Genomic DNA, 12,743 nt, shown 5'->3' on the forward strand with positions numbered 1-12,743 from the left:
CCGCCTCCGTGATTGGTTTGTGATGACTTGAGGTGAAGCTCGGATGCACAGCACCATCTTGAACAGCTCATGCCCAAGTTCGGAGAGGTTACGGGATGGGGCAAGTCAAGATCAATCCCCAATCTAAAACGAGTATCGAGACTGGTACTTTGGTTGGTTTGGGGAAGGCCGATCCGTGTCTGTCTCGGGAAATGGTGCCCACGTCGTCTAGTCTTGCCATCCACTTCGGCTTCACCTTCTCACCTCAGGAGAAATCTCACGCCACGACTTCCGTTCATGCTCGGGTGGATTAATTCCATTCGACGCCCTTGGATTGACGAGGTCAACGGGATCCCACTGCCAACGAAATCCTGCAGCCATAAAAAGCTCCTACACCTGAACCCCTCATTTTCTCCCAATCACTCTTTCTCACCGACTTACACCACCACCTACTTTTGACGACTGAGGCAGGCCTTGACTCAACAACGCGCTCGCAACTGACAGGCTTCATGTCGGAATGGGTTCAAAGACGCCCGAAGACCAGACTCCCGGAGGCAATGGTAATGATTCCAAAATGCTGTCTTTGTTTAATTGGCCTTCAAAACCAAATGGTACCATGCTAATTGATGTCGTTCAGGCGGGCCCACTTCGTCCGGCATTTCCTCCGGCGGAGAGCCGCGCGGCGTGCACCTCTCCCGTGACGGGGACGGCAGCCTCGGCGACGGAGGCGATGACGACGGCGATGATGACGAGGAAGATGAAGTTGTCGCTGGCTCCGGATCGCTGAAGGATGCAGCAGACAACGACGATGGCAATGATGAGGATGGACCCAAGAAGAAGAAACGAAAGCCCAGAAAGAAGAAGAAGAAGAAGAAGGCTTCGACCGCGGCGACTGCTACGAAGCAATCTGACCCTCCGAGGGTGCCGCTGAGCGACCTCTTCTCTTCGGGCTCGTACCCGGCTGGTGAGGCCCAGGCTTACACCAAAGCCCGGGATGCGGCTACTGCTGTGGGTGTGGACTCGGATATGAATACCGCGCGCACGACGGCTGCGGAGTTGCGGTACCGGTCCCGCCCGCACCTCGAGGACCCGAGCCTCCTGAACGACTACCGCAAGGCCGCCGAGGTCCATCGGCAGGTCCGGCAGTGGGTTCAGGACACGGTGAAGCCCGGTAAGCAGACTCTGCTCGAGATCGCTACTGGGATCGAGGACGGCGTGAGGAGTTTGCTGGGGAACCAGGGGTTGGAGGTGGGTGATGCGTTGAAGGCTGGTATGGGGTTCCCTACGGGACTTTGTCTTAACCACGAGGTTGCGCATTACACGCCGAACCCGGGGCAGAAGGATGTGGTGTTGAAGTATGAGGACGTGATGAAGGTTGATTTTGGGGTGCATGTGAATGGATGGATTGTGGATAGTGCGTTTACGATGAGTTTTGATCCGGCGTGGGATAGTTTGTTGGCTGGGGTTAGGGCTGCTACGGAGAGTGGGATCAAGGTTCGTGTTCTCTCTACTGCTTTCACTTACGATCTGCTTGGGGAAGGGAAGAAAGTGTAGGCTAACGGGGATGTGTTACAGGCCGCCGGTATCGACGTCCGCATCTGCGACGTCAGCGCCGCAATTCAGGAGACGATGGAGAGCTACGAGGTTGAGGTCGGCGGCAAAATGTTCCCCGTCAAGCCGGTGCGCAACATCTGCGCACATGATATCGCGCGGTACCAGATCCATGCGGGCAAGTCGATTCCGTTTATCAAAAACAATGATCAGACCAAAATGGAGGAAGGGGAGATCTTTGCGATTGAGACGTTTGGGACGACTGGGCGAGGGAAGTTGTATGACGATGTGAGTTTCCCCTCGATTCTAAAGATTCTTTGCCATTTCCTTGGTATTGTACGTGCGCACAAGGAGACTGATGGTGATGAATAGGTTGGTATCTATGGATACAAGTTGGATTATGATGCTCCTGCTCAAGTCAAGTTGCCTTTCGCATCTGCGAATCGTCTGTACAAGACGATCAAGGAGCAATTCGGAAGTATTGTCTTCTGCCGCAGATATCTTGACCGTCTCGGCTTAGATCGGTACTTGGCTGGTGTGAGTTTCTATCGAATCTCAAGCTAATACTCATAAGGTTCATTGACACGTTTTCTTTTGCAGCTCAAATCCCTGGAATCTCATGGTATCCTTGAGTCGTACGCACCTCTTGCGGATATCAAGGGATCTCAGTCTGCGCAGTTTGAACATGTGAGTTATGATTTCTCAACACGAGGCTGCCAGGAAGAATGGTTGAAGAGACTAACCGAAGTAGACCATCCTACTCCGCGAGAACAACAAGGAGATCATCAGTCGAGGAAGTGACTATTGATAAGGGACACAAGAACCAGAATGTGACTTTGAGAAGGACTTTTTAATGCTATTTTTTGCGAGAAAATAAGGGTGACGTATCGACACGTCGTAGTACATCAGGATGACGCGGACTCAACGCTCCATCGTCCAAAGAGAGGTGATTTGTTCCTACCATGGAGAGCCTCAACGCCTCCATGTGTCTTTGCGGGTGTTCAACACTGCTTTGCAACCTTTTGTTTCGTTCATTTGTATTTAGCTCTCTGCGTCTTCAGCACCAGAGCCCGTTGAGATGTCTAAGATACATGTACACTCACTTTTCCTCCCTCCTCAATCTTGACAGATACGTTGTATGCAAGGTAGTCTTCCCTCCTTTTGTATACTGCGGCGACGCCTGCCACTGAGGAAAGAAAAAAACGTTCGCACTGCCTGATAAAGAGAGGATCAATGGCGAATTTTTGTGTACTGCCTCTCGCACTATGTTGAAGAAGGAGGTCAGCAATTACCGGTCTCGAATTCCTATACGGGTTTTGAAGGAGGCTGGCTCCGTTTTTGTCCACCTCGTTTGCAGATGCTCCACTCTCCAGCAGCATTTTCACCAGACGATGGCTTCTGTGGCAACATGCCTGTTGCAGAGCGTATTGTAGGATGTTCTGTGGTATATTGACTCGCCGGGTTGAACGGGGGCTGAAATGCTTGAGAAGCTCCTCGGCCGCCCCAAAGCAGTCGCACTGAAGTGCTGACACGATACTTTCGTAGACTGTGTCTGCACCAATGTCGTTCAGAGGCATCAGTTTAATGATCTTAACCTGGTTCCCGCAAGATGCAGTATAGAGGGGGTGGCATTTGTAGTCGACTTTGATGAAACTTAATGCTTCATGGTGTAGGAGTAGTTTGACAATGTTTTCATGTCCGTTTGCAGCCGCAAGGCTTAATGCGCTCATTCCGTGTGCGTCTGTGGCATTAGTCTTCGCACCTAGTTCTATCAGTGCCTGGGCGATATCGAGGTGACCTTCTCCAGAAGCTGGGACAAGAACGTTGCTAAAATATGCAACCGTGTCCGCAACGAACATCTTGCCGAGTAACATAAGGATGGTCTGGTGGGAGATCATTTTCGATCTCCATGATGCTTGCCATCCCTTTTCACCGATTTCGACACCTCTGACGCGAAGCACTTCAATAACGGTTTCCCAGTAATGAGCCAGGATTTCGGCACCAATTGAAGACAAATTTGCGACTGCTCCTTCATCTAATAGAATCCGTACAATTTCTTCATGGAGGTTCAAAGCAGCGACCCAGAGAGCGGTTTTGCATGGTATGCTGGCCTGTGCATTGGCATCTGCTCCCTTTTTGATGAGAAGTCGTACAATGGTCTTGTGACCAGAGGCCGCGGCAGCCACAAGAGCTGTACCAAATTTCCCGCCTTGTGCATTCAAGTCTGCTCCCTTGCCGATGAGAATGTTTGCGACGCCATCGTGGCCTTTGTATGAGGCGGCCTGAAGAGCAGTTCCATATTCACCTCCTTGCGCGTTGCAATCTGCTCCTCTGTCTAAAAGGAGTTCCCCAATACCTCGATGACCATTCAATGCAGCGGCCTGAAGAGGGGTGTCAAGTCTTCCGCCCTGGATATTCGGATCCGCCCCCTTATCAAGTAGGATTTCTACAACGTCTTCGTGACCGTTGAATGAGGCAGCTTGGAGAGCGGTGCCGCGTCGCCCATCCTTTGCATGCAAATCTGCTCCCTTGTTGAGGAGCAATACCACGACTTCCGCATGGCCATGTAGGGCAGCGACCTGAAGAGCGGTGGCACCATTTCCACTCTTAGCATTGACATACTCGGGGTTCGTCTTCAGAATCTCCTCCACCGCAAACCCTAGACCTTCGAAGACACAGAAGTGGAGCAAATGAGGAGGGCTTCCATCCTTTTCTTCAAACGACCATTCATGATATATCTGCATTCCTGCATCCATATATGTGTTTGGTAGTGTGCCATCCTCTAAAAGTTCCTCGTCGCGCCTCAAGTGTTCCTCGAGGCAAAGATTGGGATGCCGTCTTTTCCTTCGTCGATATGAGCGTTCGTCTATCATTTCGTGATCGTCTTCAAGACCAAATTGAGAAAGCTGAAAGCAAACTCCGTAACAGTACCTGTGGCAAAGGAATTCTCGAACAAGATCGGAAATGGCGTCGTGATCAGCTCGAGCAGCATATCGAGCCCAGTACTGCGCAGCATACGGCGCCAAGGGGTATGAAGATTCAAACTCTGCTGGTAAAAGACTATAGTCCATGCTCAATAGATATGCAAGGCATACTCTCGCCATGGCTGACTTAGCAAAGCGTTCTTCAAAAGCGCGAAGGAACCTTGGTTCCATGCGGCCTGAAAGGAGATATTCCTTTACCGAGAAATGCGCGAGCTGAAGAGTCTGCACCGTCTTCCCCTTGGATCCGACAGTTCTAGTGAAAGAGATGACCAGGCTTGGGCAGTATATTGAAATATTGTCTTTGTCTGGCCTTGATGCGGGATTGAATCTCGAATTGTCTCGTTTTGCTTCGGGAGATACTGCGAGGATATCGACGGCATCCTCTAGACGTAGGGAATCTTCCGAATATAGCAAGAATTGCAAGATTCTCCATGCTTTCTGTTGATGTACAAGAGGAATTCTGTCCAATATTCTCGCATAGGTTTCGTCCAAAGTTGCCGGCAATGAGTTCAAAGATATTTGGAGTTCCTCGTCATTCAAGCAGTGCCGAAGTTCAAAAAGTTGGCATGATACCCAACGAAACCTTATAGCATTGATAAGTTCAGGAAACTCAAATTTGAGCCTTCTCTACTCACATTCCGTTAGCATTTCCGCTGAGGTATTGTTCCACTTTTCCCCGAGAAGACTGGTTGTTCCGCCATTCTGGCAGGTCGCCCCATGTCTTGAGTGTCGATCGGATAAATGCTCGTATGTCTTTATTGACTGACATGTTTCGCAGAGAAATCTGCATGTCCTTGGGAATGATATCTTTCAAGACACGACGAATATCTTCTTCTTGGCGACTTGTGACTAAAATATGAAAGTTTGCCCCTTCAGATTCCAGAAGGATTTTGATCCATTGTAGTAGCCCTTTGTTTTTAAGCGCGTGGCCTTGTTGGCACTCGCGAAGTAAGTCTCGCTCATCAAGCGCGTCAAGAACAATCCATACTTCGCCGGCTATCCCAAGCATAGCATTGAACCATGAGCACAAAGAGTCAATGTCCGGCTGTGATGAACTGGCTCCTCTGGATTCGAAGACCGAGTCGAGATACTCTCGAGCAGCCTTGCTCTGGCGGTAAAGTTGTTCTATGAGAGATCGGATTGCACCGTCCAATGACTGCTTCTCAGTGTTTGTGAAGGTGAAATAGAAATAAAGGCAAATGCCCTTGCTGTCTCGTAGATCTCTGATGATTGTCGAGCTCAGGATCGTCTTGCCACATCCTGGGCCGCCATACAACCATAGGGACGAACCGGGATTTGTCTTCCAGAGCAGATACTTCTTCGTGTCAAGAAACCACTGACCTGTGCCTTCATGATGTAGATTGGACGCCTTGTTGTGATCGATCGATGGGTCTGGTGCGGAAAGCCATGAGTGAAGTTTACCGGAACGATCGCCAGCGTTCCATTGCTCGACTTTCTCAAATGTTTCCCTTGTGGTTGCCTCGATCTGAGAAACTAAAGCACATGTGAGATACAATAATTTCCATTGGTAGGTGCTGTCTACTTACCTTTTCCCATAATATCTCCTACTGTCTTGGTCTGTTCGACATTCATAGCCTCCATCACCATTAGTAGCTCTTTGGCATACGCAGCTGCCACAATCGCCGCATAGTTTTGCCACCTATCACTCTTGTGGCTATCTGCGTAGTCGCAAATTCCTCTTATCACGAGACAGGGAAAGTCATTCATCAGGCCGGCAGCTTCCATCTCAAAACAAAGGCACCCTGTTCCAAGTTGTTGCAGGATCTGGTCTCGGGAAACTCCGTCTTTTACAACTGAGTTCCCGGAAGCAATGATGCCATAGTGAATCTCAGGGTCGGTGTCGGGTCGATCGTCTCTTCTGAGTTCATCTTTAGGATTGCAGTATTCGCAAGCTTCGATCTTCGTAATGCTTTGAAGTCTTGCTTCTCCAACCTGACCGCTTGAGACCGAATCGGCACTGATTCCGTCGTTTTCAGGCCTCCGTTGAAAGAAGAAAAGAAGCACTATCATGCCCCAAATCCAAGCTGTTGAAATACAAATATGGTGGTAGGCAAGCTGAGCGAAGTTCATTGAGACTTGCTTTTCCGAATGAACAGAGCTTTGCAGTTTCCTAACTTGCACATGTGTTGATGACGCTGTGAATAGTCGATCGTTCTGAGCTCCTTGATGAATGAATGCTGCATCATTACCGCGAGGTTTCGCAAGACGTGGAAAAAGTTTGAGCGCGTCGGCCAGGATTCTTGGTAACTGATTACCATTGAGCCGCTGATCAGCTTTCAATTTTGCTAACCCTTTGAGCAGGACTGCCGGTGGAGGAGCCAGCGAACCAACTCGCTGGAATTCGCCGTTTCCCTTCAACTTCCCCAAATCATACTGTATGACTCCCGAAGACCCGTCGGTGGGCCGACTAACCACAACGTCGCCGAGGCGGATGTCAATACCGTCTTCTAATCTAGGAATACCGGCACCAATGCCGACCATGAGACCGAATCGAATATGCGGAAGCGAGAGAATCATGCCGTTCGCGGTCGTTGCTGCAGATACAAGACCATAGCTTCCTTCGGCTAATGACGTGATGATGACATTGTGAGCACCGATCCGGCCCCATGAGTAGCTGTTCGTATCTCGCTGATTTTGAACGAAGTTCTCTGGTTGTTGGTGTCTTTCGTCGAGCATAGCAAGCGCGGCTGTGAGTTCTTTGTCCAGAGCAGCAATCCATCCGATGGTATAGGCCTGAAAATCAGGCAGTCGTATCTGATCGAACATGCCTTCTTCGTTGATGGACCCACAGATCCCACGCAGCAGTGAGTGACTCCTCGACTTTGACAGTCAACTCGAGTTGATCGTGAGTGGTCGAGAGGTGTCTGTGAAGTGGCATTGTCTGAGACGAAAGTGAATGCAAACAGATTAAAACCCATGGTGGATGTAGCCGCCAGCCTGATCACTCACTGCACAACACGTAAGCACGAAGCTAAGATGATTGGCCTGGACCTGCACAATGCGATGTGCATGCTGAACCAATGAGGGAAAACAGCGAGGGGTGCAAGAGATACCCATGTTGGAACCAGCTTAGCCAGGTATCTCGTGGCTGTCTCTTGCATGTGAGCCGTGGTAACGGTCATACTTGACATCGGTTTTCCGCTAATGACGGATGCACGGTTCTTTCAAATGATTTTGAATATTACGATGAAGAGAGAGGCGGCTTCTAGAAGAGTATACTAGTAGCACTATCGATTACTTGATATGCGCCGGAAGATAGGTATTCTAAAGGGAGTCTGCTCCATGGTTGGATGTCTTTAGTCTTCTAAGCTTCTTGAACAGCAGACATTAGGGGCGGTCGGAAATCCTCAAGCACTGTGCTGTTGTATGTCATAATCAAAAGTCATCGTATGTTGGTCAGAGTAAATGATCCTCAATTCTCACTTAGCAAGAGCGTCAAAGAGTGTGACCAGACCTATCAAAAGAGCTCCGGCCGTGACGATAAAGCTGCCCACAGTCACCCCAGTCTGAACGCTTGTCTGCACATCTGCCTCATACTTCAGAACCGCAACAATGGGCCAGGCCACGGCAGTGGCAATACTAATGATAGTCGGCAGCAGAACGACTATCGAAATCAGAGTGGTATCCCATCCAACCACGAACCTCAATCCCTTGAGCGAGTCTGCTTGGGCAAGGTCCCTGTAGACAGAAGCGCGTCGCAGCTCCCGTATGTCCCTACGAGGATCATGACCAGCCGGTACACTGGTTGGAGTCTCATTCTCTACCAGCCTCAAGATTCGCTGGGGGACATCGAAGACGGACACTAGTGGTCCCTTGTAAATATCGTCTGTGATCTGTGTGTCGTGTCAGTGATCTAGCTAGAAACCGTCGTCGAACGCATCATATGCTGTATGGACTTGTTCGATTAGTGGTCCTTTCACTTACCTCTACGATCTCGAATCTAATCAGGGCCTTCGGGAGCAGGACCTGAGAGAATCCGCCCTCGATCCTGTACAAACGATAGAAGAAGGAGAGGTGTTTCCACATCTGAAGGTCATCTATCTCAGGTTCGTCCGGACCTGGAAGCGGAACACGAACGCAATCGGATCGTCCGATGAAGACGGGAATGAAGTGCCCAGGGTACTTCAATTTCCAAGCTTCATGGTAGTTTTGAGAGAAACGTCGTCGACGGAGGATCGTCCGATGAAGACGGGAATGAAGTGCCCAGGGTACTTCAATTTCCAAGCTTCATGGTAGTTTTGAGAGAAACGTCGTCGACGGATGGCGAACAGGCAGTAGGTGAACCAGAAGTATGACCAGATGGAGGGCCAAAATGAAGATACCTTCGACACGAAGACTAGACAACTTGTGGCCTTTTTTAAAACATGAGCCAGTGTCTGAGAAGTAGATTGACCGGGACAATGATTTAGACAGGGGCAGAGCTTACGTAGTAATGGCCGACACTAGAAAGCAGCGATCCGATTGTGAAAGTGCCGCTTCCTATCCCAAGTGTCCTAAAGATGAAGGCAATGACCTGGACTATTAAAACGGAGGTGATGACAAGGCTAGGACTGGACCAGACAGAGTAGAAGATAAAAGAATAGACGACAATAGAGTTGCAGAATATGAGACAGGCCATGAGACGCCAACTACCGAGAAGTATGGGGAAGTATGGTGCCGGAACAGGCTGCGTGACTCCGTCGACGATGAAGGCATTGATGGTGAAGCCGTGAGGTCGCGTGGGATGCAATCGTCGGTACCAACGAACAAGGCCAATGAGGAACGCATTTCTCCTGGCTAAGCGATCAACAAGGCTCTCGATATCCATAGCACAGAGGTCGTCAAGTTGTGCCTGAGCAAGTTTGTGTTATCTGGCCGTGATGAATGATTGAAGCAGGACGAGAAACACGAGGCTGCGATACCAACCACTTCAGCATCTCTTGCCATTTGACCATGAGGCCATGGCCGCTCAATGCAGGGTCGTGGCAGGGATAGCATGGTTGGTAGAGATCACTCGAGCTGGAGCTGAAGATGGTGGCTGACATGGTCTCGTGATCACCCAATAGGATATGGTTGACGAAGCCGGCTTCCTTTCTGCCCGGTCTAGATGTGAGCTGCAACGAATGAGATCCTTTTCAGACATGTTTAAGGTCGTGAAGCTGAAAGATCGTACATTAAATAGTCGTTCAAGTGTTAGTTCTCGTACTGGCCGGCACAGGCAGGTAGACTTCTCCCAGAGGTTCAGCCTGTAGTCGCGATACATAAGATACAAAATGCGATGCTGCTCATAAACGACAAGTCTGGATTGGTTCGCTAAAATGTAATCTTGGTACCAGTATGTTTCGCCGCCGTACCCGTCAACCGCGCAACCATGAGATCGTCCTGCGCCTTGAGCTCGCCCGCCGGCTTCTCCGTCTTCGGGGGCCGGGGTGCCCTCGGCTTCCTCTCCTCGGTCGCCTCCGCGCCCTCGCCGCCCTCCTCGCCGTCCCGCCTGGACTTCTGTTCCTGCCTCTTGGGCGCGTCCTTGCCAAACCGCTTCTTGTACCTCGTCTGGTCGTCCTCGGCGAGCTCGATCTTGAGCATGCGACCGAGCAGCTTGTTAACCCACCATTTTCTCAGCTTGAACTTCTTCTCCTCCGTCTTCTTGTCTTCCTCGCCTTCCGCCATCTCGTCGTCGCCGTCCTTGTCCTTGGAGGCGACGAAGTCGTCCTCCGTCTCGATCTCCTCCTTGATCTTGACGAAGCCCTTGACGGCCCAGCCGGCGGCTTCGGGCTCGCGGAACTTAACCCAGCCGTAGCCCTTGCACTTGCCCGTGTCCTCAAAGGTGGCGACCTTGACCCAGTCGATCTGCCCGCACTTTTCAAAGTGCTGCCACACGTCGTCGTCGGTCGTCTTGAAGCTCAGGTTGCCAATGAAGATTTTGCTGCTCTTGGGCACCTCCTCCTTGGCCGCGGCCGCACCGGCGGCGCCACCGGCGGCAGCGGTCTCCTCCTCCTTCTTCGGCCGGCCCTCGAACGACTTGGAGTCCTTGATGAGAAGCTTACGACGGCTGAGCTCAGCTTCAGTCAGCGCAATGGCGGCGACCTTGGGCGCGACGTCGTTGAAGTCGACGTAGGCGAAGCCCTTGTTGGAGGGCTTGTCCTTGCCGACCTGCTTCGTCGTGGGCATGTGTAATCTCGTGATGGACTCCTTGGTGATCATCTCGCCAGAGTTGTCAATGAGCCACTGGCGCAGCTCGTCGGGGGTGACGAAGAAGGGCAGGTTGCCGATCCATACGCCGTGCTCGGAGCGGGCGGCGGCCTTGGCCTGCTCCTTTTCCTCCTTCTTCTTGGCTTCCCTCTCGTCATCGCTGTCGAGCTTGACAGGGAGCTTCTTGCCCTTCTTCAGGGCACGCTTGGCGCGCTTGGAGGGGGGTTCGGGGGCCTCGAGGTCGACTTCGATCTCCTCGACGGCGGCGGTGGATTTGCGCTTCTTGGACGACTCGGGGGATTGTGATGGCGCATCTTCGACTTCAGCTTCGGCCTCGGGTTCGGCCTTGGCCTTGGTCTTCTTTGACCGCTTCTCTGAGTCGGCGGTAGCCATTGTGAATATTGTGGGAGCTATGCGATCTCAAAGACTGATTGCGCTCCAATAACCGCGAAGGGTATTTCGAGATGTTACCAGAAACCACCGTGAGAATCTCGCATTGAGACCCTTGGTCGGCTTGGGCCCAGAAGTTTTTTTTTTTTTGTTCTTGGACCACAATCGATAAGCCGATAAGAGAACATGGGCGGAACCTGGTGGGTCTCGACCGCTCCACCCCGCCGCCGAGGCCTGCTCACCGAGGCTGACCTTGACGGGCCAAGGTCAGACGGATGTACCCGGATATGTAGCGGTACTTGGTGGCAGCTTGGGCTGCAGAGAGCTGACTCTACCTAGCGGTCGAGGAGGTTGGCACTTTGCCCGAAAATCCGCGCCCTGCATTTTTGGCAGGACTTTGAGTCCTATACGTGTGACTAAGAAGCGGATACATAGTCATGATGCAGAAGGGGAAAAGAAGAAGAAGCGGTGACTGAGACTTTTTCTCTCGGGCCTCAGATCTATGTCTCTGTCTCTCTGGGTCCCGGTTTTTGCTCTCCCTTTGATTATGCGTATGGATGTGTTTGGAAGTCATCATTTCTGGTACGGGTCGGTCTGTCTTGTTTTGATTCAGAAGAGAGCATTGCGGCTCAATGTAACCCGACGCAAATGAGGAATAAAGTGCCACCTAAGGACTTGTCGTCAAGGACAATGAGGGGCACCCACTTTGTGGCCGGGGGGGGGGGGGGAGTTCCAGGTTCTTTGCCATCAAGGGACGCTGAAGAAGGTTAGAGGGGTTGGAAGGTGTTCATGGATGATGATGCGAATGGGGCCACCCGCGACCCGCTTACTTTACTTTACCTAAAGTGCTTTTTTGCTTGGGTATCCGTAGAGAGTTGAGATGAGCATCCATTGGCTTGTCGACGCCGCCGAACTCTGTCTGACAAGCCATATTCAATCATTACCGAAGGTTATTGTGCTTTGACAGTTCGCACCCACTTGAGATATTACCCTAGAATAAGGTGCTCTACTTCCGGTGAGGGTGCGAGGTATCAAACTCAGCTGAAAAGGAGGCTGAAGAGAAGAGAGAGTGGAGAGTTGTACCGGAAACTTGTGACTAGTAAGCCAAGGTACCTTGTCTTCAGAGTGAGACTCCCGACTCAAGAGGGAGACAGGGAGAGGGAAAAAAATAGTCAGAGACAGCCCCCCACCAGTGGTAGAGGCGCCAACGCCGCCGGATTGGCGCCCTCCATCATCCACTCACGTGCGGGCGATTCCCGACGAATGAGATCCGCCAGTCGTCCAGACGAAACCGCCCAGTGGCCGCCATCCCGCTGCCCCCCCTGTCACAACAACTCGCAGAGTGCAGGAGTGACAACCAATGCCGCCTCGGTAAGGTGTGGTCGTGTGCCTTCTCAAGGTACCGTAAGTATCTGTACATTCCTGCAATTGGTGGATGGTGCCTGCTGTTTCGGCATAGGGCATCCATCGGGCCCTTGACCGCTTCTGTTTAATATTACAGGCGGCTTGCAGCAGCTCGACCCAGCGACGCTACATCCTCTTTCTCTAGGTACCTTACTGTAGGTTCCTCTCTCTACTTACTCCGTAGTACGCGGACATCTGCAAGCTACTGTGAACGCAGTCCAATCCCTAGCACATCTCTGGATCTAT

General features: G+C 51.4%; 5 protein-coding genes across 5 annotated transcripts; 1 reads left to right on the forward strand and 4 right to left on the reverse strand.

Annotated features, from left to right (window-relative positions):
* Positions 1–87: 87 nt before the first annotated feature.
* Positions 88–2,951, forward strand: HER10_EVM0002607 (methionine aminopeptidase). Its single transcript, XM_035472313.1, has 6 exons — positions 88–539; positions 617–1,473; positions 1,555–1,818; positions 1,903–2,067; positions 2,131–2,217; positions 2,282–2,951. The coding sequence occupies exons 1-6, from the start codon at positions 497–499 to the stop codon at positions 2,336–2,338; spliced, it is 1,473 nt and encodes a 490-aa protein (XP_035338105.1). The 5' UTR covers positions 88–496; the 3' UTR covers positions 2,339–2,951.
* On the reverse strand, positions 2,613–4,375 carry HER10_EVM0002197 (uncharacterized protein; the record flags this gene model as incomplete). The annotated part of the gene is made up of 1 exon (XM_035471920.1): positions 2,613–4,375. Exon 1 carries the CDS (start codon positions 4,284–4,286, stop codon positions 2,613–2,615), a length of 1,674 nt encoding a protein of 557 aa, XP_035338063.1. The 5' UTR covers positions 4,287–4,375.
* Positions 4,376–5,145: 770 nt separating this feature from the next.
* On the reverse strand, positions 5,146–7,418 carry HER10_EVM0002137 (pfs domain-containing protein; the record flags this gene model as incomplete). Its single annotated transcript, XM_035471862.1, has 2 exons — positions 6,062–7,418; positions 5,146–6,008 (listed from the first exon to the last, which is right to left on the reverse strand). The coding sequence occupies exons 1-2, from the start codon at positions 7,299–7,301 to the stop codon at positions 5,146–5,148; spliced, it is 2,103 nt and encodes a 700-aa protein (XP_035338059.1). The 5' UTR covers positions 7,302–7,418.
* A 536-nt stretch (positions 7,419–7,954) lies between these two features.
* HER10_EVM0013364 (pfs domain-containing protein) lies at positions 7,955–8,561 on the reverse strand (the record flags this gene model as incomplete). Its single annotated transcript, XM_035482725.1, has 2 exons — positions 7,955–8,368; positions 8,460–8,561. 2 exons carry the CDS (start codon positions 8,559–8,561, stop codon positions 7,955–7,957), a joined length of 516 nt encoding a protein of 171 aa, XP_035339100.1.
* Positions 8,562–9,827: 1,266 nt separating this feature from the next.
* On the reverse strand, positions 9,828–11,175 carry HER10_EVM0008645 (RNA recognition domain-containing protein; the record flags this gene model as incomplete). Its single annotated transcript, XM_035478160.1, has 1 exon — positions 9,828–11,175. Exon 1 carries the CDS (start codon positions 11,094–11,096, stop codon positions 9,828–9,830), a length of 1,269 nt encoding a protein of 422 aa, XP_035338671.1. The 5' UTR covers positions 11,097–11,175.
* Positions 11,176–12,743: the final 1,568 nt, after the last annotated feature.

The sequence above is a fragment of the Colletotrichum scovillei genome, assembly GCF_011075155.1.
Source record: "Colletotrichum scovillei strain TJNH1 chromosome Unknown Contig00001, whole genome shotgun sequence".
Classification (NCBI taxonomy): Eukaryota; Fungi; Ascomycota; class Sordariomycetes; order Glomerellales; family Glomerellaceae; genus Colletotrichum; species Colletotrichum scovillei.